The 22,310-nt window shown below is 42.4% G+C and overlaps 1 protein-coding gene across 3 annotated transcripts; it reads right to left on the bottom strand.

The window, feature by feature from the left end:
* Nucleotides 1-3,819: 3,819 nt before the first annotated feature.
* LOC6567560 (putative transcription factor capicua) lies at nt 3,820-18,996 on the bottom strand. 3 transcript variants are annotated; one of them, XM_032740309.1, is made up of 18 exons: nt 18,575-18,996; nt 17,495-18,535; nt 17,280-17,417; nt 16,490-17,193; nt 15,591-15,800; nt 15,331-15,455; nt 12,282-13,139; nt 10,085-11,544; nt 9,803-10,019; nt 9,357-9,713; nt 7,032-7,183; nt 6,252-6,681; nt 5,802-6,174; nt 5,567-5,730; nt 5,404-5,496; nt 5,153-5,337; nt 4,881-5,067; nt 3,820-4,328 (listed from the first exon to the last, which is right to left on the bottom strand). In XM_032740309.1, exons 1-18 carry the CDS (start codon nt 18,803-18,805, stop codon nt 4,192-4,194), a joined length of 7,062 nt encoding a protein of 2,353 aa, XP_032596200.1. In that variant the 5' UTR covers nt 18,806-18,996; the 3' UTR covers nt 3,820-4,191. The 3 variants fall into 3 exon arrangements, with proteins under 3 accessions (XP_032596200.1, XP_032596201.1, XP_032596199.1); XM_032740310.1 differs by lacking the exons at nt 15,331-15,455; nt 15,591-15,800; nt 16,490-17,193; ... (1 more) ...; nt 17,495-18,535; nt 18,575-18,996 and adding an exon at nt 13,298-13,370; XM_032740308.2 differs by lacking the exons at nt 15,331-15,455; nt 15,591-15,800; nt 16,490-17,193; ... (1 more) ...; nt 17,495-18,535; nt 18,575-18,996 and adding an exon at nt 13,298-13,591 and having other exon boundaries at nt 5,153-5,496.
* Between the last annotated feature and the right edge of the window lie 3,314 nt (nt 18,997-22,310).

The raw sequence follows: 22,310 nt of genomic DNA, 5'->3' as shown, positions 1-22,310 counted from the left end.
CAAAAAGAGTTACTAATCTCAGAGTTACTAATCTTAGCAGTAGATTGATTTTGTTTATATTACGAATGCATGTTTCATTTTATTCAATAAATCTTTTATAATTTATGTATGTATATGCGCCAGTGTCTTGTATATGTATATATGCATGTATGTATAAATCTTGTTGCATGTCTTCTGGTTGTTTGTGTGTGTGTTTTTGTGTGTGTGTGCTTGAGTGGCTTGTGCGAGCCTTCATTTTGGTGGCTACCCCGTGCATCTAATGACTGGAGCCGGTTCCATAAAATGCAAATTGCGAACTGAGTTGTACATGAAAATTGTGTGAATGCGATTCGAAAGCCTCTTTCTGAAAAATATGCAACGGTCGGCACACAATATCTCTGTATTAAATATTCAATTTGAAATATTTGTATGCTTGTACGCTAATGTATATGTATATATGCATGTAAATGTGTATGTATATATATATGGATGTATATATATATATGTAGATGTATATATGTATATGTATATGTAAATGTATATGTATCTGTATGTATGCAATATTTGTAATTTGTTTGTTCGCTTAAATATACGTTCACAATAACTGCTTAGTAATTAGGTTCACAAATAAGTTTGTCTGTTAATTTTTACAAAGCGTTCAGGTCGTTGGCAAATTAAATAATTGCAATCGATTAATTCATTTTGGTAATTTCGCTACTTGCATTGAACTCAAATGTTTTGTTCTTTTTTCACTTTAGAATTGTGCATTTACTTAACATAAGCACATTTCAATGCATTTGCATCTATATTTGTAGTTAAGTATATTTGTTTAACAATTAACCAAACAAATCGCAAACAACATTGTGTAACGTTTTTGGTTTTATTCACTATTATTATATTGTATTTTATTTAAAGGATTGCCACTAGAAATTTCATCAAATTGTTTCTTTTCGTTTTTCTCTCTTTTATTTTTAGCTCTATGTAGACTTATGTACTTTATTTATTTATTTTTTTTTTGTTTTTTTGTTATTTAAAACTCTTGTAACCCCAAACTACTTAAGTACGTACTTGTCCAGATTAAAAACTATAAAAACACCTTGACTCATTTCTTTATATTCACTTTAATAATTATTTTTGTTGTTTGAAACTGTGCGAATTGTTCACAACTGAATTGTATTTTGTATTCCATTATGTATGTCTGTGTTGGTTACGAGTTAAAAAGCATTTTAAAATACAGTTTTTTTTTGTTTTTGAAAAAATATATAGTACACACATACATAAGGCTTATACACTTTCAAATGTTGTCTCTACAATATTTTTTGTAAAAGCACGTTGTAAATTTCACACAATCTTTTGTAAAGTTTACTCACATGTTTTTCTTTTTTTGTTGTTGTTTTTCAAAGATTTTTCTCTTTTTTTATAAATAGCTAAATATTTCATCTTGTTTTCAAAAAATGTAACATTATACAACACTATTTGTTTTATATACCTGAATTTTAGAATTTTGTATCCGAAACGCCATTTTTGGTTTGAGGGTGTCTTTGTGTGTATTTTTTTCTTTCTTTTCTTGTTTTGCATTGTAAAAAATTTTGTTAGGTCGAAATGGTTTGGTGCCAAAAGTTGTTGTCGCCTCCTTGTATACATTTTGTATTGTGTATTGTACAAGTTGTCAAGATTGGTTATAAACTAGTGTGTCAAAAGTTTTGTCGATTTGCCAAAATATTTGCGGCTTGCACTTATCTTAATTGACTAATTTCAATGCCGACAGAGTTCTGGAAGGATATTGACTGGATTATCCCATAGTTGGTTGATGTTTTTTTCTTTGTTTTTTCTTTTTTTTTGTTTTCGTTTTCGTTTTTGTCGGGTTTGGGTCTATTACACTAAATTGTATTTTACGTATTAAGTTTAAACTTGATTTTTTTGTTAAGTCATTGGCACAAATTCGCTATCTGAGTTCCTGTCTAACAGTATGCTTAGTGGGGTGTGATTATAAAAGTTTAAACAGAAGACGCAATTGGGTTTGCTTTATTTGAACTTAGCAACAAAAGGCTAAAATGTTGGTTGGTAGATGTTCGAATTTACCAATATATGCATCGCTATAATAATTTCACACGATTTGATTTGCTTATAAACTTTGTTTTATTCTTTTTATAAACATTAACACGCTAAAATGTACTCTCTTTTTATTATATAAAACTTTGTTTGCAACTATATTCATAAAAAACATATAATCTAAAAGAAACTATATTGTAAATTATAAGTAAGTGCGGCTTTAAAAAGTTGTAATCAATTTGTTTTAATAACTAACTATTACACAAATAAAAAGTGTGTGTGTTCGTGTGTGTGTGTGTGTGTGTGTGTGTGTGTATGGAAGTTGGCTGTCATTGAAACAACTTGTGGAAAACTGACATTCATTTAAACAAAGTTTAATATTATTGCAATTTGTAATACATAAAATAACTATAATTTCGTAGCTTTCATTTATTTTATATCATATTCATAATCATGCTAAAGCGGATGTTATTTGCTTGCACTGTAACTATGGCCAACTGAACTGAACAGAAAGAGAACTGAGCAAAAATTGTTATTTTGCTGAAATAAAAACACTTCACTTTACCAAGTTTACCACACATCAAATAATACAAAGTTTCTGGCATTTTTCATCTTTCGCAAATTGGGACATTGAACTGAATATTGATCAATGTGTTGAAATTTGTTTAAAGCTTGTTTAATAGCTACTTTTACAAACTAGTAATATTATTGTTGAAAGCCAAATGATTATTTAAAACTAAACGCAGTCGCACACTCTATTTATAAAATAAAATTAAATAAGCGAAAACTACATAGAGACTAATTGTAAAATATATACTTGTAAATATGTATAATAATCATAATCATAATAATAATAATAAAAACAAAACATTTATAATTTTATGTGTATTGCAGCAACAGTGGAAGACAGTTTTATATTTATCAATTTTTGTTTCTTTCTGTTTCGATTGCAATTCTTTTCAATTTTGTTATTGTTGATTTATTTAGTTGTTTCTTGTTGTTTATTGTTGTTCTTCAATATTTATTTAATATTGCTGTATACAAGTTAAAAGAAGCAGGAAACAACGGTCTAAACTAAACTAAGTAATTATATAAATTAAATTTGTTTATTCAAATTAAATAGACAACAGTATAAAAAATAGGGCCAAAATAATAGTAGAATAATAATGTACATACAATTTTAAAAATCTTTTCTTTCTTCGAAGAATATTCCAAAAAAAGAGAAGAAAAAAAGCCGACAATTTAAAAGCATTTTTTACGTGCGGTTTTGTTTCAATGCGAAAACCGTTATGACTAAATTTATATATGTATATATGTATAGTACAAATACAACTACAATTTCTCCATACAGCTTACGATTTGCGTTATCGTTATCGCTATCGCCATCGCTATCGATTTGAATTTTCTTTTTATACAATTTCTGTTTTTGCTTGTGCTAAATACACTTCAAAATTAATGTGCAATTTAAGTTAAGTTTAAAGCTTAAGCGCTATTATTAAATCGTTTTTTGTTTGTTTTTAATAGTATTCATTGTGATTTGCTTGCTTATTGTTGTTGCTGTTGTTGTTGTTGTAGTTTGTTGTTGCAGTTTGTTTTTTGTTTTCCTGTAAATTAATAACTAAGCCATTACACAATGGGTTCATAATGTATGTTCTTCATATATGCTTCAAAAAGTTCTATCTTCCATTCGTTTCTGGATTTATTAAGCTGCTTAATAAATTCATTTCTACTCTCTCCCTCTCTCTCTCTCTCTCTCTCTCTCTCTCTCTCTCTCTCTCTCTCTCTCTCTCTCCCTCTGTTGCTTTCTCTACTATCTGTCTGTCTCTGTTATGCTTGTAACATATACGACTATTGCAATTAGAATTTTTGTAATTTTTTTGTGGTCTGTTTTACTTTTTCTCTTGCATATTCTATCATTTTCTTCTTGCTTTTAATATAATCTATTTTTCTTGTTGTTCACATGCACCTCATACACGGTTCGGTCTCTATGTGTGTGTGTGTGTGTGTGCGCCGCTGCAATTATTTTGTTATCCTTAACTCGTTTACTAGCTTTAAGTAATTTGTCAATCGCAGCTAAACCAATTCGTTCACCTCCTGATCGATCCCCTCCTCCTGTCGTCTTCTTCTGACATCCTCTTCTGAGTCCCGGCGTCCTTTGCCTCACTTGTACTTGTTATCGTGTTCATTTGTTTTGTTAAGATGATTCACCTGTTGCAGACACTGCTGTTGTTGTTGCTCAGCGAGTTGTTGTTGATGTTGCTGGTGCATACCTGTTGTATAGTAATACGGAAAAACATCTGTACAATGTTTTCGTAATAGAAAAAGAAATCAAATTAAACGTTTCGGAAACATAAACAAAAGGATTCCATAGTGGGAATTGAAATAGAACGAAGAGTTTAATAAAATTGATATATTTCGTTTACGTATACAACAAATATAAATTGAAAAGATGCTCAAGTTTTTCTCCATTAATTAAGAAGACAAATATGATGATTTTATAGCTCAACTAAGATATAAAGAAATATTTTTAAGACAAAAATGTATACATATCAAGTCAAAAACTACTCTTCCTGCTAACTTGTTACTCAATTTAAGATATAGGAAATTAATTGTGTAATTAAACAAAATTGAGAGATCAATTTAAAAAATCAAATATTATTCAAATGAATGACAAATTTTTAGTGATAAAAAGGGGAAATCGTTCATTTCAATTGTAAATTGAATAATTATTCAATGTGCTCGGAATCAGTGTTGGATTTGAAGAGTCAATTGATTACTCATCATTCCAAGTACACCAATCACAATTCTAGTGATGAACACAGCACAATTTGTACACTTCAGCCAATTACCTGACGTTGCTGCAGTTTGGGCAGTCTGATTGGCGCTCAGTGTCGCCGATGAGGGGTTGGAGTCGGAAGGCGTGTTGGGACCGGCCGAGTGAGGTGTGAAGGGCGGATGACCCATGGCCTTCTGTCGCACCTCGCGTATCTTCAGCTGCAGATCTTGCTTGCGTGGAAAGACATCGATGTGTTTGGTCTGCGCAAAAGAATCATATATTAAATTAAATTTGAGTATAAATTTGGTTTATTTGTTTTTGAGTGAGTGAGTGAATCTGCAATACCTGGAACGCAATGGTGGCCTGTGTGGATGGGAAGACGCCGTGTTCGGTGAACAGTTGCATGACTAAATTGCGACGCGCTTCGAGCACCTTGCGGTGACCCTTCTCGCTGGCATCGGAGCGTGCGCTCTGCAATGGCGTTTTTGGTGTGCGCGGCGAGCGACCCGTTTGATCCGCCGTCTCAAGTTCTGCAGCAAATTGAAGATTAGTTCCAGATGCGCTGTGACAACAACTAATTGGGCTAATTGGTTTACCTCTCAGATCATTGTTAAAATCGGCGCCAAAGAAACGCTGTGTGGTTGTTGGCGGCGCCGAAGCGGGCTCATCAATCGAATCATCCTCGCACACTAAAATCAGTAATCATTAAACAAACATTAGAATTGCAGTTGCCATTTTTTGTTGCAAGTGTGAACATACTCAGCTTCTGCACAGGTGGCGCCACTGAATTCTTTTTGCGATAATTGGTGCCATAGACACGAGGCGGCGATGGCGCAGCAATGGCGCTGGGTGACTGACAATCCTCTGGCTTGAACTGAGGCAGCGCCTTGTACTTCTTCTCAAAGTCCACTTGCTTGAGCACGCTTTAATAGAGGAGAGATAGCGAAAGCGGATTAGTTGCAATGCTGACACAGTGGATAAAAGGGGATTTTACTTGTTAATTTTGTCACTCTTCTTCTTGTGGTTGACCACAGCGGGCGCCGAGGCAGGCACACATCTGATCGGCGATTTGGCCGCCTGACCGCACAAATTGCTGCTGTTGTTGTTGCCGCTGTTGTTGTTGCTCAAAGCCGTTGGCGTCAGCGGCTGCAGCTCATCGCTGTTGGGCGTCGTTGTCGATGAGGTGGGCGTGGGCAGGGCCGAGCTGAGGCTGCTGCTGTTCACATGACCAATGACGGGGGACGAGGCGGCCACCTCCATCAGCGTGGGCGAGTGCAGCTTGCGTCCAATATGCTGACCATTGCTCGACCCATAGCCACTACCACCACCAGTGCTGCTGATAACCACGTTGTCCGATTTACTTTGAGCTGCAATCACAATACAAAAACACAAAAAAAAAATTATTCAATTTTGTAAAATTTACAAAGGCATTTGCGTTACTCACATAAATTCTTGCGCCGCTGCAGCGGTGCACGTCCCAGCTGCGCTGGCGTTGGCGCCAACACAAACTGCTGACCATCCGTGTCCACATCGACATCCTCCTCAGCATCTTCAGCAGCTTCACAGCTGCGCTTGCCCGACGAATCAGGTGCGGCACTCAGATGATATGTGGCCGATTTGGGTGTCGAAGGCATCGACTTGTACGAGGGCGAACTAGCCGGCTGCTGCTCCTGGCCGAGACTGCTGGGCGCATAGGTGTGCAGACGCATCTGCGTCTGTGCACCAACTGGTGGCAGTGGTGGCGGCGGTGCACCCTGTACACCCACCAGGCCATTACTGTGCTTCTTGAAGAGATAGGTGGGCCCAAATGCCTCCATCTGCAGGTGCTCCAAACTGGGCGCGTTCTGCTGATGCGGCGGTGCCAGCAGTGGATACTGCAATAACCAAAAATACCAACGACACAATTATAAATAGCACAATTAGGATTTTAAAACTATTCAATATGCATAAATATAGTATATGGAATACAATCGCAATGTTTTCAAAAGTTAGTAAAAATATATTCGTTTGAAATCTGTTTCTATTTCAAACTTTATTTTATCATATTCCATTTGGCACAAATGTATTCAGTAAATTGTGCATTTGTTTAACAGTCAAGATGTGGATCGCGATTATATCATTAATACTTTGTTAAGCACAACCATAAATAATAAACAATAAATATATAAATATTTAATACAGAGTATTGAGCAATTCTGATCAAATTCTGGCTTGTTGCACTCACCGGATGTCCCATGGCAAAGTACATTTTCTGTTGTGGCGCTGGACCCGCTGTGCCCAGGATTTGCGCTGGCGCCGACGCAGGGGGCGTGGCAATGCTGGCCGCATGCCCCAAAGTGACGGAAGCTGGTGAGTTGGGCACACAGGCCTGATGGGCTGCGGATGAATTTGAGTTGATCATAAATATTGTTGTCGCATCGTTTAAAATGCTCTTGTTTTTATTGTTGCTGCCATTGTTGTTGTTGTTGTTGTTATTACTATTGTTGTTGTTGTTATTGTTGTTGCCGCTGTCAACAGCGGCTGTTATGGTTAGTTCATTGGGCTTATTAGTACTATGATTTGCTGCCTTGGTTAGTACGGTCAGTGTGGGCGTGGTCGCTGTGGACGTTGTGCTCAGGATGCGTGTATTGCTTGGCAGCGTGATCTTGTTGCAAGCATTGATGCTGATGAAGGACAACGGACGCAATGTTGCACCCGATGTTGATGATGCAACATGTTGCTGATTATAACTGTTTACATCGGTGATGAGCAACATTGTTGCTGGCTGCTGCTGTTGTTGCTGTTGTTGTTGTTGGTGCTGTTGCTGCTGCTGCACTCCAGTTGCCGTTGTTATTTCGCTCAATTGTTGTCGCTGCTGTGGCTCATCGGTGTTGTTGTTGTTGTCGTTGCTATTGCTGTTGCTGTTGCTGTTGCTGTTGTTGTCGTCTTCGTCGTCGTTGCCATGCAGCGTATCCAACACTAAAGCGTCATACAAAATGGCCGCACGTCCCGTGGCTTTGCTGGCATCTTGCAGTGTCAACAATTTGCGTATTATGGACGTAGTTGTTGTTGTTGTTGTTGGGTTGGTGTTTGTATGATTTGTTGTTGTTGTTGTTGTAGATGTTGTTATTACAGCAGCAGCAGCATTATTGAAATTATTGGAAAATTGAATAAGTTGCTCGTTACTGTGACTGATTGCTGATGATGATGATGTTGTTGTTGTTGTTGTTGTTGTTGGTGGTGTGTTTGGGTTTGTTGCTGTTAAACTTGATGATGTTAATGTTGTTGATGTCTGAGGAGCTTTTGAGCTTTTGAAAAACAATGGCGGCGGTGTGTTATGTTGTTGTTGCTGTGGTTGTTGTTGTGGTGTTCTTTGTTGTGTGCGTATAATGGTAAAATGATTACGCGGCAGCGACGCTGTCGTCACTATGATCGTTGGCGTCGCCGTCGGCGTTGGCGTTGGCACGCGCGTTATGACAGTTGGCGGCGTTTCGACGCGCCGCTGATGCAAATGCTTCAGCTGATGGTGTGGTGAGCTCGCCGGCTGCTGTGGTGTGAGCGAGCGCACTATGGTAAACTGTTTGCGCTTCAGCGGAGCAATGTTGGTGGAGGAGACGGCGGAGACTGTTGCCGTGGTGGCAACAACAATATTATTTGTAGGCATTGGTGTCGCTGGCTTGGCAATGTCATCGAAATCTGTGGTCACACTGGCCAGCTCAGCCATAAACTGCTCATCGTCATCGTCATCATCATCGTCATCAACATCGTTGTCATCATCGTCGTCATGATCATCATCTTCATCTTCATAGACGTCTTCATCGACGACATCATCATCTCCTCCGTCATCCTCATTGCAATTATCGACGTCATCGTTTTCATCTTCCGCTGCTAGCTGATCAGAGCTGGAATTGGCTTTGTCTTGTTTCTGGTGGGATGCGAGTGGTTCTTTGGCTTTGCGTTGAAAGTGGTGATGCGACAGAGAGACGAATGGATTGATAGATTGATGGATGGATTGATGGATGGATGGATGGATGGATGGATGGATGGATGGATGGCCGAGGTAAAAGCAGGTGATTGCATGTAGATGTTTAGAGTGTGTGTGTGTTTGTGGGGGTGGTTTATGGGGTTTACGGGAATGGAGAGATTGTTTGGATTATGCGAGCGCGTTTTGGAGAAATAGAGAGAAAGATGTTATATGCATAAAGCTTTCGTTAAAAACAAAAGAATACTTCTCAGATGAGCGTCAGAGTTAGAGTTACGTCAGATGCAAATGGGGTGGCGGGTTGGGCGAAAGGGGCGCTTTGGTTTAATTTTGTCTTTTTGGTATACACACAAATATATATAACGAATATTAAGAGTAAAATTGTGCAAATCAAATTCAATAAATCATAGTACAAATAGCAATGCCAATTTTCAGATACAAATTAAAAGAGAGAAAATCAAAATAAAACAACAACAAAAGGGCTTCAATAAATCACAAAATAAAGTAACTTATAACTTATAAATGAAAGAAATATATTTGCATTTCTATATATTTATCTCGAGGTTGTTGTCTCGGCTAGAAACTCACCTCTGACATCTGTGGGCGGACTGCAGAGTGTGTGGTGCATGGGGGGATAGTGAAATTGCTTCTGGCTGAGAGCCGTCGCAATTGGCACATTGAAATTGAAGATGGCCCCAACTGCGCTGCTGGGCGGCGGTGCGCTTATTACGCCACCCGTGGACACCACCCCACCAGCAGCACCGCCGCCGCCGCCGCCATTCAATTTATATGGCGATGGTGGCTCCTGTTTAATGTCCTCCTGCTTGATGTGGGGCTGCTGCAGCTGTTGCTGCTGCTGCTGCTGCTGTTGCTGCTCATCCGATTTGCAAGCGGAGGAGGAGCTGCTGCCCTTGGGACTGATGGGCATCGATTTGAAGGCGCCGCCTGTGCGTTCAAAGTGAAACAAAACAAAAGAACAACAATGAGCAACTGTTGCATGGATAGGATGGTATTTGAATGTGTGCTTTGCTCGCCTGTGGGTTGGAATGGTGTTACACCGATTGGATTCTTGGGACTAGTGTAGTGCGTATACATGGGCATCTGTGGATACGGCAGCATGGCGCTCTCCAGCCCCGGGTGTGCCTTGATCGCCTTTGGCTTCAGCGTAATTTCACGCTCTCCCACACCACTGGACGCTGGCGCTGACATCCCCTGGCCATTGCACATACTCGCATGATCCTCCTGCGTACGCTGTGTGTGTGAATCAAACATTAATACTGCATGCATCCTTTGGGAAATGCATTATTTGTAATTACCTGTTCCGGTTCCGTTGAGGGATGCTGCTGCTGTTGCTTGCGATAGTCGTAGGGTGTTTCATCCATGTCCAGGTCGTTGACGCGTTCGCGGCATTGCAGATCGAGTTTTTTGGGCGTCGGCGTCGGCTCATCCTCGACGACAAGCATTTGCTCATCCTCATCCGAGGGCAGCTCGTTCTTCGGCAACTTGCCCTTGCAATTGCCCTGACCACCCACCAACACCGGTGCCTGGCCAGCGATGGTTGTGGGCGTATCATCGCACGCCATGTTGTAGGTGTCAATGGTCAGCGGGATGATGTCGCCTTGCAGCTCGACCGCTTGGGCACCGCTGCTGCCGCTGCCACCGGGCGTACTGGGGCACATGTCATCCTCCAGCGAATCGGAACCATCGACGGACACAAGACGCTGCTTGCCATCGCCGGTGGCATTCGTAGTGGCTGCCATCGGGCCGCCCTTGCCCGATGTGGACGACTTGCGTCGATCCTTGGAGCACCATTTCCATTCCGGATACAGCTGAAAATGCGCATCCTTCATCGATTTGGCTAACTCATGATACGGAGCCTTCTGCTCCGGCTTAAGAGCATACCACCATTCGCCCAGAATCTTGCTAACCGTGCGATTATCCTGATTGGGATGCATCTTGTGCACCAGCTTACGATGCTTCTTCGAGAAGATCATAAAAGCATTCATCGGCCGACGAATTTTCTTGCCAGCCGCTGCCGCCGTCTGCTGCTGATGCTGTCGCTGTTGCTGCTGTTGTTGCTGTTGTTGCTGCTGCTGCTGTTGCTGCTGTTGCTGCTGCTGCTGCAGTGCACTCAGTGACTGACTGCGTCGCTTGGCTGCCGAGGTGGCTGGTGCACCAGCAGCACCATCGCTAGCATCATGGCACTCTTCCAGTTTGCGTATATTGCTGTTGCTGTTGCTGCTGCTGTTGCTGTGGCTGTATGTGGCCAGACGCATTGCAGCTGTTGCTGCCTTCTTTGGACCACCATTAGACATGGCTGGCGCACAGGGCGTCATCGGCTCAAATACATCATCGTCCAGCTGATCATCGGGATCATCTGCCTCATCTGCTCCACTGATCGAGCCAGCTGCGGATGCTGTTGCTGCTGCTGCCGCCGCGGCTGCTGCTGCTGCTTTTGCATCGTTCATTGAACAGTTGAGTGGCTTGCCTGGCGATGCAAGCGGAGCAGGCACAATCAAATGATTGTTGTTGTGATTGATCGACGACGGCTGCTGCTGCTGCTGTTGCTGTTGTTGCTGATGCTGTGTTGCAGCTGTGCTTGTCGGCGGCAAGGAAGCCGCTTGTTGCTGCTGTTGTTGTTGATGGTGCAGCATGGCCACGCTATAATTGCTGCTTGTGGTTGTCACCGTTGTCACCGCGGTCGCTATTGGCGCTTTGGTCATGGTTGGCATTTGCGGCAGTAGCTTTTGCCACGTGTAGCTAGCCGCATTGTAGCCTAAAAAATAGTTAAGCGTTGATCGCGCAAATGATTAAAATTGCCAAATAAAGATTTATCCACGCAAAGGAATCTCAACTTGATAGCTATCGAAAAAGAGATCCCATTCCAATCTAGGCTTATCTGAAGAGAACAATATTTTTTATGGAAATGTGCAAAATGCACTTCAAGTTACAAGTTTATTATTATTATAAATATGTATTTTAGGACATATACAATCGGAAATATAAGCCGAAAGAAGTCTAAAGATATTTAAGATTCTAAACATATTTAAGATCCTTCTATTGCATGGCATCTGTTAGACCTGACGACAAGTTTCAATAGAATTCAAGATATATTGGATACACTCAACTAGATTATGTGAACTATGTTGTCTCATTTAGACAAACCAAAACCTGATTCTCGAATTGACTGTCAATAATACTGTTATTAAATATAAACAATAAAATGTCTGCTCATTTGTTGCAATGTAAATATTTATGAATAACAAGTGAATTCTTTTGGTTTATTTACGTCCAAAGTTGTTTCTTAGCTTGGCTTGAATTGCATCGAGATGTAAGCTTCTTGGTTGGTTGAGTGCCTAAACACGAATCAATTATTAAGCAAATTCGCATTTGTTTCATAGCTCTCGCATCCGAGTATCTGAATTAATATTTCCGATTCACATGCATTGCACACCCCACATAGAGTCCTAGTCCTAGCGATAGTCCTGTTGTCCTGTCCTGTTGTGAACTTACCGTTTTTTGGCAATGCCTTGTCCTGGGCCGTTGGCAACGCCACTGTTACGGAAGTGGGCGTGGTTGGCGGATGCGGATGAAACGAAACCGATGTGGGCGGAAGTGGCTGCTGATGTTGCTGTTGCTGTTGTTGATGCTGTTGTTGCTGTTGTTGCTGTTGTTGCTGTTGGCCAACGGAAACAGGCAATGAATTCTGCGCATGAATCTGCGACTGCTGTTGAGCAGCAGCATTCACAATAACCGGATGAAAAGTCTGATGGCTGGCCGTGGATGCCACAACATGTTGCTGTTGCTGTTGTTGTTGTTGAGTTGCCGCTGCTGACGGTTGCAGCTGTTGTTGTTGTTGTTGGCTGCTTGAGATGCGTATGACGCTGGTCGCGTGTCCCAGGCTGCTGCTGGGCGGCACTGGTGGCGCTGGCAGCGCATTGAGATGAGCGGCAGGTGGTTGTTGTTGCTGTTGTGGCGGCGGTGCATGCATCACAAGCGAAACGGCCGCCGTTTGTGGCGGTGGCGGTGGCTGATGCTGTTGTTGTTGTTGCTGCACAGCTTGACTGCTCTCCCAGCCATTGTTGTTGTTGTTGTTGTTGCTGCTGCTGCTGTTCGTGTTGTACAACACTGGACTGGGTGTTGTCTTCCACTTGCTGTCCAGCGGCACTGCAGCTGCAACAGCAGCAGGCACATGTTGCTGTTGTTGTTGTTGCTGCTGCTGCGACTGATTCGCAATAGGCGTAAAAAAGTTCTGCCTATGATTGGAAACACTGATCGGCGAGTGGGTGATGGCATTTAGCGGCGAGGCGCCGGCATTATTCACGGGTGATGTATACGAAGGCGTTGCAGACCGCGAGCTGCTCAATGACACTGCAGTTAGAAAGAGAGTTTGAGAGAGAGAGAGAGACAGAGGGAGAGAGAGAGTGTGAGAGAGAGTGAGTGAGATAGATGGGGGGTAAATTGCGTAGCATAAACAGAATGCACATTTATGTTGACTGAGTTTTGTTTTAAAATGTGATTAACATTACATAAGCACTGTAAATATAATTTAGCGCCCAGCTCAAAGTCCTGGAACGCATTCATTTCGCTGTTACGACTGCTGTTGTTGTTGTTGTTGCTGCTGCTGCTGTTGCTGCTGCTCCTTCTGCGCTGCTGCTAGCTACTGCGAACTGCCTTCTTCTTGGTGAAGAAGAAGCACTTTGATTGGCATCACTTTCGGCACATATTTTCGTATTTAATTTTGCTTGAGAAAACTTTTTGTCGTCGTTGTCACATTCGTTTTGTCTGCTGCATTCGCATTGGTATTCACTTTTTTTTATACATATGTTTTTTTTTTTATTATTTATTTTTTGCTTTTGCGCCGCGTTCTGTTTTCTGTCTTCTTGCCTTGCCTTTGACAGTTTTCAACATAAAATGCGACGACAACGTCAAAAGAACGGCCAGCACTTCAACTGAGCGCGGCCAGCGACAGCATAAACTGAGCGCCTCTCTCTCTCACTGACAATCGTCGAGAGTTGCCCACTCTCTTTTGGCTGGCTGGCTCTCTTTTGCGCTCGTTCGCTCCCTCGCTCGCTCACACCATCCATGTTGTTTACCTGTTGTGTTCGCAGCTGTGTGACTGTGTGGGTGCTCTGAGCAGTGTCGGTGTGTCTGCGTCGGTCTGTCTGTCTCTCTGTGTGTGTGTATGTGTGTGTGTGTGCGCTCTCTCAAGTGCATTTCTGTTTAGGTAAAAACGAATCAAAGGCAGGGCAAATAACAAGAAAAGAAGAATCTGTTGCGCTTCGCACGCAGCGCGCTTTTGTTTCGGCTGCGCTGCATTGTTCGTTTCAAGTGGCGGCGTCGTCGTCGACGCAACGGCTGCATCGATCGCTGTATGCAGGTGCATTGGAATGCGTATGCGTCGATGCTGACGTCGACGTCGACGTCGCTGCGTCTGTGTATGCGTCTGCGTCTGCGTTTACGTTTAGGTTTGCGTGTAAATCACGCTGCGGTCACACTTTCAAGTGGCTAGCTAACGTTGTTGTTATTACTGTTGCTGCTGCACGCACACGTCAAACAATAGCACCCCTCATCGGCAAATGGCCCCGAGAACACCTTTACAAAACCGACGACCATTGTCCAGAGAGTGTGTGTGTGTGAAAGAGAGAGACGATGGTCAGCAGCGGCGCTGCCACAATAAAACTTTATGATAGGCATTTTTATAAGGAATTCGAAATGCATTCAGAAACAATGTGAAAGTCTGAGCTGCATCGATCGCTCGAATCCACTACTTGTGGCATTTTGAAGGCTTGAAGGTTTTGCATGTTATTATAAATTCTCTGATTTATATTGGATCATAAAAGTTTCGTGCATTAATCAGCCCAATTATTTCGAAAGATCAGCAAAAATAAAAGTATGCAAAATTTGTCTTGAAATCATCAGATTACTTTCTATTTATCATTTGAGATTTTAATATTTATCTGTGATTTGAAATGCATTAAGTTTTCTAAGCTGTAGATTTCAATTATTTGCTAGTTTCAGTCAATGATTTAATCATTTTTGATATTGTAAACATTTTCGACAGCTTAATCAACAGTTTAATATTTGCTAAATATTAAAGTTATAAGGCAGACATCGAAATAGTCAAATATAAAGTCAGTTTTAGAGTAGCGCATTTAACAGTCACGTATGCCGTAAGCAAAACGTCTATTTCTTGAAGCGCCGTTAAAAACAGGCCAGGCCAGGTCAGAGAAAGAGCCCAAATCCAGTCGAGAGGCAGCGCTTTTGACGGTTCCTGTAACTGTGTGGGTAATTGCGTGAACAAAGATAGATTAACAGGCTAAACCTGGCGCTCATTTGGGCATTGAGAAACGCAGCCAAATTCAGTGCGAGGGTTTTGTGTTTTTGGGTTTGCTGGGAATGCCAGCCTTGAAAATGAATGCGAGCCAAACTATGAATAAATTTTAAACAAAATTTTGGTTGCTTTCACGATACGAATGAGGATCATTGACAGCAACAAAAGCAGCAGCAGCAGCAGCAACGGCGGTGTCATAAAAAGTCAAGAGGTGTGAGTTGCACGTACCTAACATGACTGCCACATCGGTCTCTTCCTGATCATAGCGACCGGTGACCCGATAGTTGGGCGATGTTTCCGAATCGCGTGAGGTGTCCTCATCGTTCTGTGTCTTGCTGCTCGAGCGGCTATCACTAGAAGAGAACGATAAAGGCAGACAGAGAGAGAGAGAGAGAGAGAGAGAGAGAGAGAGATAAAAGTAAAGAGAGCGTTAGATAAAGAGCAGAGATAATTGTTGTTGTTGCTTTTTTTTTCGTTTTTATAGGCACCTGAGAAAACGTCCCGGCCCCGTTGATGAGGGCTGCGCATTGTTGCCCTTCTGATTCAAATGTCTGGAACAAAAGCCGCGCCGCTGAGATTCTTTCATGCACAGCATGCAGAGACGTCGCCATTGCTTGCCATTGTACTTCTTGCGCACTCCGGATTCCGATTCCACAATGTCGCCCTTCTTGAAGCGATGCGGCGTCGTTGCCTGAGATCTGTCAACGAAAAATACTTTTCCTTAATACAAGACACACACACACATATTACAAGCACACACGCAAACACTCGCACACACACACATACTAGCATACATAATTATAATTAATGGATTGAGTTTAAGTCAGGCTCAAAATACTCGAGCTTAAAAGAAAAGCAACAACGAACCCAGCTGACGCCGGCAGCGTTGAAAGCTTTTGTAGTTCCCCTTAATAATAAAAAATCAAAGCGAGGCAAGCTCAGAAATTCGACAATGCTGAATGCGACTAGCCTGCTGTGTTCCCATTGAAAAATTAGGAGAGAATTTTCCATTTAAGTAAGGTCAATGATTCGTAATTGTAGACAGAAATTATAAAGCATTCCTTCAGCAATGTATCGCTGGGAATTTAAGCTGAACTGAAACTGAAACTGAAATACTTTTAGCTTTTCTGTATTTTCAAATTAGATTTGTTTCCTTTTTAGTTACACATAGGAATGCTCTTAAATTAAACTAGGACTTGCTCTTTGGAAAAACTCGCATCCTTTTTAAGAATCATTTACAAAATATAGGGTATATTTTTCTTCTATTCTCTTTATTTTGGCTTGAAAACTAAAGCTTTTTAATAGCTTTTTCGTTTGTAATGAGTTTCATGATATTGATGAATTGGCAGGGCAATTGTGAAGGTGTTTTTTTCTTTGATGTGCATACCTTGGAGTTGCTGGATGAGATCGTGGTGTCAGCCTCTGATCGAGTAAGCTGGATGTGCTGCCGCGACTCTGCATGCTGCTCCGCTTGCTGCAGGCGCTCATCTTCTCGGCATCCACATCGCCAGCGGCCGGTGAGTAATCGATGCCGACGCGCTTCAGTTCATCATCGGAGTCGTAGTCGTCGTAGCTCCGCTGCTGCTGCTGTTGCTGCTGTTGTTGCTGTTGCTGCTGTTGCTGCGCTGGCGATGGCACATGCATTTTATGTTGTTGATGGTGCTGCTGCTGTTGCTGCTGCTGCTGTCCATTGCTGCCCGGCGAGATCACAATATCCGGCAGACCATTGGCGGCGTGCTGGTGGTGCGGCTGCTGGTGCTCAATATGCGCCAAAGCCGGCGGCGGCGGTGGCACCACACCGCCCTGAAACGGCGACGTGGCAGCCGCCCGATAATACTCTTGTTTTGGGAGCTGCTGTGGCGTGCTCGTCGGCAGCTTGCCATCATAGCGTGTGGCCACAAACGCCTTGGGATGATACAATCCACTGCCAGCACTTGCCGCTCCGCCGGATGCCTGCTCCGACTTGCGTTTGCCATTGCTGCCGCCAGCTGGCGTTGATGTCGCTGCTGTCGGCACCAGCTCGTTCAGCTCATCCCACCATGGCGGCAGCAGCAGACGCAAATCCGCACGGCGCACCACTTTTGTATTGGGCTGCAATGAATGAATGAACAAACCAATTTCAGCAATATAGTTTCGCCTTGTGAAACACAATCGAAATATTTGACTTGGAAACTTACCAACTCATCATTGGCTAATTGCACGGTGTATTGCTTGGTTCCCTGATTGATGTCCAAGAGTATGCCCTCCACATAGACGCAGTCAACGGTTCGCCCTTCGAGATTTTGGCGAACACAGACGCGCGCCTCCAGCGTGATCTGTTCAAGCAGAGCCAATGGATATATATTTAGTTAATCATTTATGATCAATATATATCAGTAAAAGAGATACTTACATCCGCCATGGGTGGACTGGCATCGAGTATCACATTGTAGCGTCCCTGTTGCAGCACATCCTGATACAGTTGCTGACCAAACTCGGCGGCATCGAATTTCACGAGTATTGAGTGGGGCGTATTGGCCGTAGGCGTGGTCGATGTCGATGTCGTGCTTGCTACTGGCTCCTGCACTTGCTGTATTTTGCCGGGGGCATAACACTTGCCAACTTTGGCCAGGACACGCGTATTAGTCCATTCGCTGAGATCGAGTAGAGCAGCAGGTTCAGCAGCGTGTTGCTGCTGCTGCTGCGGCTGCGTATGTTGCTGCTGTGTGTGTTGCTGCTGTTGCTGTTGTTCCTGTACATGTTGCTGATTGTGTGAGTTAAAGCTAAAACGTGGTTGCTGCTGTTGCTGATAGTAGAGGGGCGTGTGTGCGCGCAAATGATTGATTGCTGCATGACTGTTGCTGTTATTGTTGTTGCTGTTGCTATTGTTGCTGCTGCTGCTGCTGCCGACAGCAACGTGTTGCTTGTAAGTACTGGTCGCATTTTGCAGCGGCGATGCGATTATAATACGTTGCTGTTGATGTTGCTGCTGCTGCTGCTGCTGCTGCCTGATGTTCTCATTATTGTTGTTGCTGTTGCTGTTACTGTTGCCGGCGCCTGCACCAGCACCAGCAACTGCACAATTGATTGCTGCTGCCGGACTGACAATCATTGTGCGCAAAGGCAACGCATTTTGCTGCACAGCAGCAATATTGCGATTGGCAATCGGATCGCTGTTGTTGCCATTCGTTTCGGCGGGTTTCTGTTGCTTGTACAACATGTGCTGCTGCTGCTGCTGTTGTTGCTGCTGCTGCTGTGGCAGTTGTGGCTGCTGTTGCTGTTGCTCGACTTTGTCCAGCTCAGCTGGATCAAATTTACGCTTCTTGGGATGCTGGCGCGGTGGCTGCGATGGCTGCTGAGGTGTTGCTGCTGTTTGTAACTGTAATTGGGGCTGAAACAACACATGTTGCTGCTGCTGCTGTTGTTGCTGCTGCTGCTGCTGTTGTTGCTGCTGCTGCTGTTGATTTTGCTGTTGTGGCTGTGTTGTCTCAACTGCTGCTGCTGCTGCTGCTGTGGTTGTTGCTGTTGGTATACCGGCGACTGCTGTCGCAGGTATAACCATTGTGTTGGCGGCAACAACAAAATGTTGCTGTTGCTGCTGCTGCTGTTGATGGAGATGTTTATTTGTTATGACATAAGTTTCGCCAGCGGCAATTGCTGCAACTGTAGCTCCAGTGTGTGTTGCTGTTGCTGCTGTTGTTGTTGCATTGGCAGCGCTGAGCATCTTAGTTGCTGTTGCTCCTCTCGTTGTGATCGTTCCAATTGTAGCAGCAACATGTGTGTGGCTTATTGTTGTCGTTGCTGTGTTCTTGTTGCTGTTACTGTTCTTCTTGCTGTTGCAGTTGCAGTTGCAGTTGTTAATATTGGCTAGTGTTGGTCGTTTTATTGCATTTATTGTTTATGTTGTTATTATTATTGTTGTTGTTGTTGTGCAACGATGTCGCCCGCAACATCAGCAACATCATCATTATTGGCATCGTCGCCTGCAAATGGTAAACACGAGAGAAAATTTGCATTAATTAATTTGACAAGAGAAAGCCATTTAAAATCGTCGTGCAATGGCCAAAATGCCATTTCGCATAATTAGCACAATTCGCATCCTGACAACTCTGACTGCTCTGACAACCTGGCGCTATAACTTCTACCACGCCTCCGGCCGGCGCCTGTGTGCCTTTGCCCCGTCGTCTGTCGACGCAATAAAATTCAATCTCGGACCAAACTACATACATAAATGCATTCATACATATATCTTTCTATATATATATATAGTATAAATACATATATATATTCGCATATAGCTTGTTACGTCTGTGTGCGACGTCGACAACGGAAACATTTTAATTTACACAGCCGTCCAGGCGTCTGGTTGGTTTGGGCTCCTGGCGGAGGCGTAGGAGGCGTTTTTAGCAAAAGCGTACAAATAAAATTCTCGTATAAATGATACTTGAAAAAATTGTATGCCAAAGCCGCCCATCAACTCATCCAAACACGCTCATACGTCATATGTACACACACACACACACACACACACATACACACACCTATACATACATGTGCAGTATAAGCGCAGTACAGTTGCATACAAAGTGCAAATCATCTGGCAACCCCAAAAAGCAAGAGCAAGAGCAAGAGGCAATACAGCTAAGGCCCAGTTGCCAAAAGGCAACACGCAGACGTCGAAGACAAAAAGCTCAGCACAGTGGCTCAGTTTCATGTTATTTGTAACAAAAACAATACTTAAAAGTGAGCTTAAATCCTAATATAAAGCTGTGATATTGTTTGCCAATTCAGTTTTAAATGTATAAATACAATTTAGACAAACTCATGGTTATATATATAACTAATTGTTGATCAGGCTCTCTCCGTTTCTCTGAAATTGGCAATTTCAGAGACTATGAATTTGGAATAGCAATTATCGTATACCTCACGCATCGTATACAGACAGAAATTGTGTATAAATATTTAGAAAATTACACACAAGCAAAGATATGTTTATGTTTTTACTATAAGTGTAGTCATGGTCGACCTTTTCTTATTTTATATCAAGTATTTCTGTCAGCAGTTCCACTGTGCATCGCAGCTGCCGCCTCATTGACTTTGACAAACTTGCGCGTCAGACCCTTAACAGCCCAATCCACTCCACCACAGCCACCTACGCTCAGGTGGTACGCTATGGCAGCCGTCTCCTATTTATATTATGCGACTGCACGTCAACGTGGGAGTCTATTAAGGCGCTCGGTTATCAAAAGGGACGCAATTCGACGATTCTGATTTCGTGTTAATTGGCTGACAATCCCGTCTCAATCGGGTTCCAGATAAACGTGCTGCGTACCGCGTCGAGAGGCAACAATTCGCTAATCACACGATGATCATGATAAGAAAATTATTATTTGCCGCTAACAACTAACAAACTGATTGGCAATTTGTCGTTAAATATTGATTAAGCTGCTAACTAGGCGCCCAATTAAAATGAACAAGTAAAAATGTTGCAGAAATAACTTCTCGTTACAAGATATGTGTAAAGCATCAACATCTTTTAATTAAACTTTTTTTTTTTGTTGCTAGATTAGCTTAATATACATTTTTTAAATATTTTTTTTATTTTGTTTTAAATAAGTTGTGTTATTTTTATAATCTGCATTTGAAATATTAGATGCATTAGGGCTGGCATCTCTTGCAAATTCAACAACGTTCCCAAAGCCACAACTGGTAGCTTTGTCTTCCTTCAATGTATATGTATTAGTATAAACCCTGATCCGCCCATCCCACCCCACTCCCTTAAAATTCAATCAGTGTTGGCTTAGGCTATGAATGCGGTTGCACAAAAAAATGTAGCATACTCACAGGCTGTTCGCGTATATCTCTGCGCGCGCGTTTGTATGAGTGTGTGTGTGTGAGCATGTGCTTGTGTGTGTGTGAGCATGTGCTTGTGTGTTGTGTGTGGGCTGCAGCGTTGCCATATTTCTTCAAACCACTGCAATTCGGCTATCATTCATTTCACACAAAACTTCATCTCATACACCGCGCCCTCCTCTCTCCCCCCCCCCCTCTCTCTTTCTCTTTCTCCACCTCCTCTCAACGCCTATGTCACCGTTTTGTGTGTGGGCGTAATTGCGGGAAATGACTGCCACGCCCATTGTGGGCCACACGGCAACAGCGACAACAGCAAAAAAAAAAACAATATGGCAAGGAACTAGTAAAAAACAGAGGGAAAAAAATAAAGAACATAGCAACAGGAATAAAGCTTTGCTCCCACTGCTTTAGCTGTTGTTGTTGTTTCTGTTGCTGTCGCGGCTGTGCGCGGAACAAGTGCAATGATTGCTTTATTTTTATTTTATTTTTTTCATTTTTACGGTTTTTATTTTCCTCTTTGCCTTTTTACAAACTTTTCTTTTTCATTACCGGCAATTGGCTTGGGTTGCAAGGCTCAAATCCCCCTTTCATTATGTATATGTATTTGTGGGTGTGCGTCTCTGTGGCAGAATACTCTACTCTCACTCATCTCTCTCGCTCTTTTTTTTATTATTATTGTCATTGTTATAACAGGACAAGCCGTGACCAAGTCTCTCTCTTTCTCCTGATTCGTTGGTCAGATATGCATATGTATTTGGTATTTGCAAAGCTTTAATACAAATAGCAGCAGCAATTTCTTCATATTCGCTATGCATGTGTCTCCTCAGCCACTACAATAAATGCAATATGTATTTAAGGGGTAGAAGTGCGGGGGTAATACGTGCACTCTGCTTTACACTGAGCTACCGATGCGTGTTTAAGTAAATCAACGGTACGCCCGGTTGGCTATTTGGTGTGACTCCCACGGACACACCCCCCCCCCCTACCCCGCCCCCTACACCACCTTCTCTGTATCTCTGTTGAACCAACCCTTCCCATTCCCATCCACCACACCCGCTCGACTGTCAATCAGTCTCTGCATTATGCTGCCCAGCGTGCACACAGCTTTTGCGGCCACTGTAATACACAGTAGCGTCCACAAAAGTGTTCACAGCTGTTAGAATCTCTTTGCAAAAGGAAAAATGATTGATTTGAATAGTTAGTAACCAGAGCAAAATAATGTACATCAATTTAATAGCATTAACTTTGAATATTATAATTTTAGAAAACATTGATTTTAAATAATTATGATTTTTTATTATTTCAAATATGTACAAAATAATTACACACTACTTGTAGATTGCTAAAAATCAAAACAGAAAAAAATAACCATCAAA

The sequence above is a fragment of the Drosophila grimshawi genome, unplaced genomic scaffold, assembly GCF_018153295.1.
Source record: "Drosophila grimshawi isolate 15287-2541.00 unplaced genomic scaffold, ASM1815329v1 contig_311, whole genome shotgun sequence".
Classification (NCBI taxonomy): Eukaryota; Metazoa; Arthropoda; class Insecta; order Diptera; family Drosophilidae; genus Drosophila; species Drosophila grimshawi.
The sequence above is the reverse complement of the archived record's forward strand: the minus strand, read 5'-3'. Positions and strand labels throughout refer to the sequence as shown.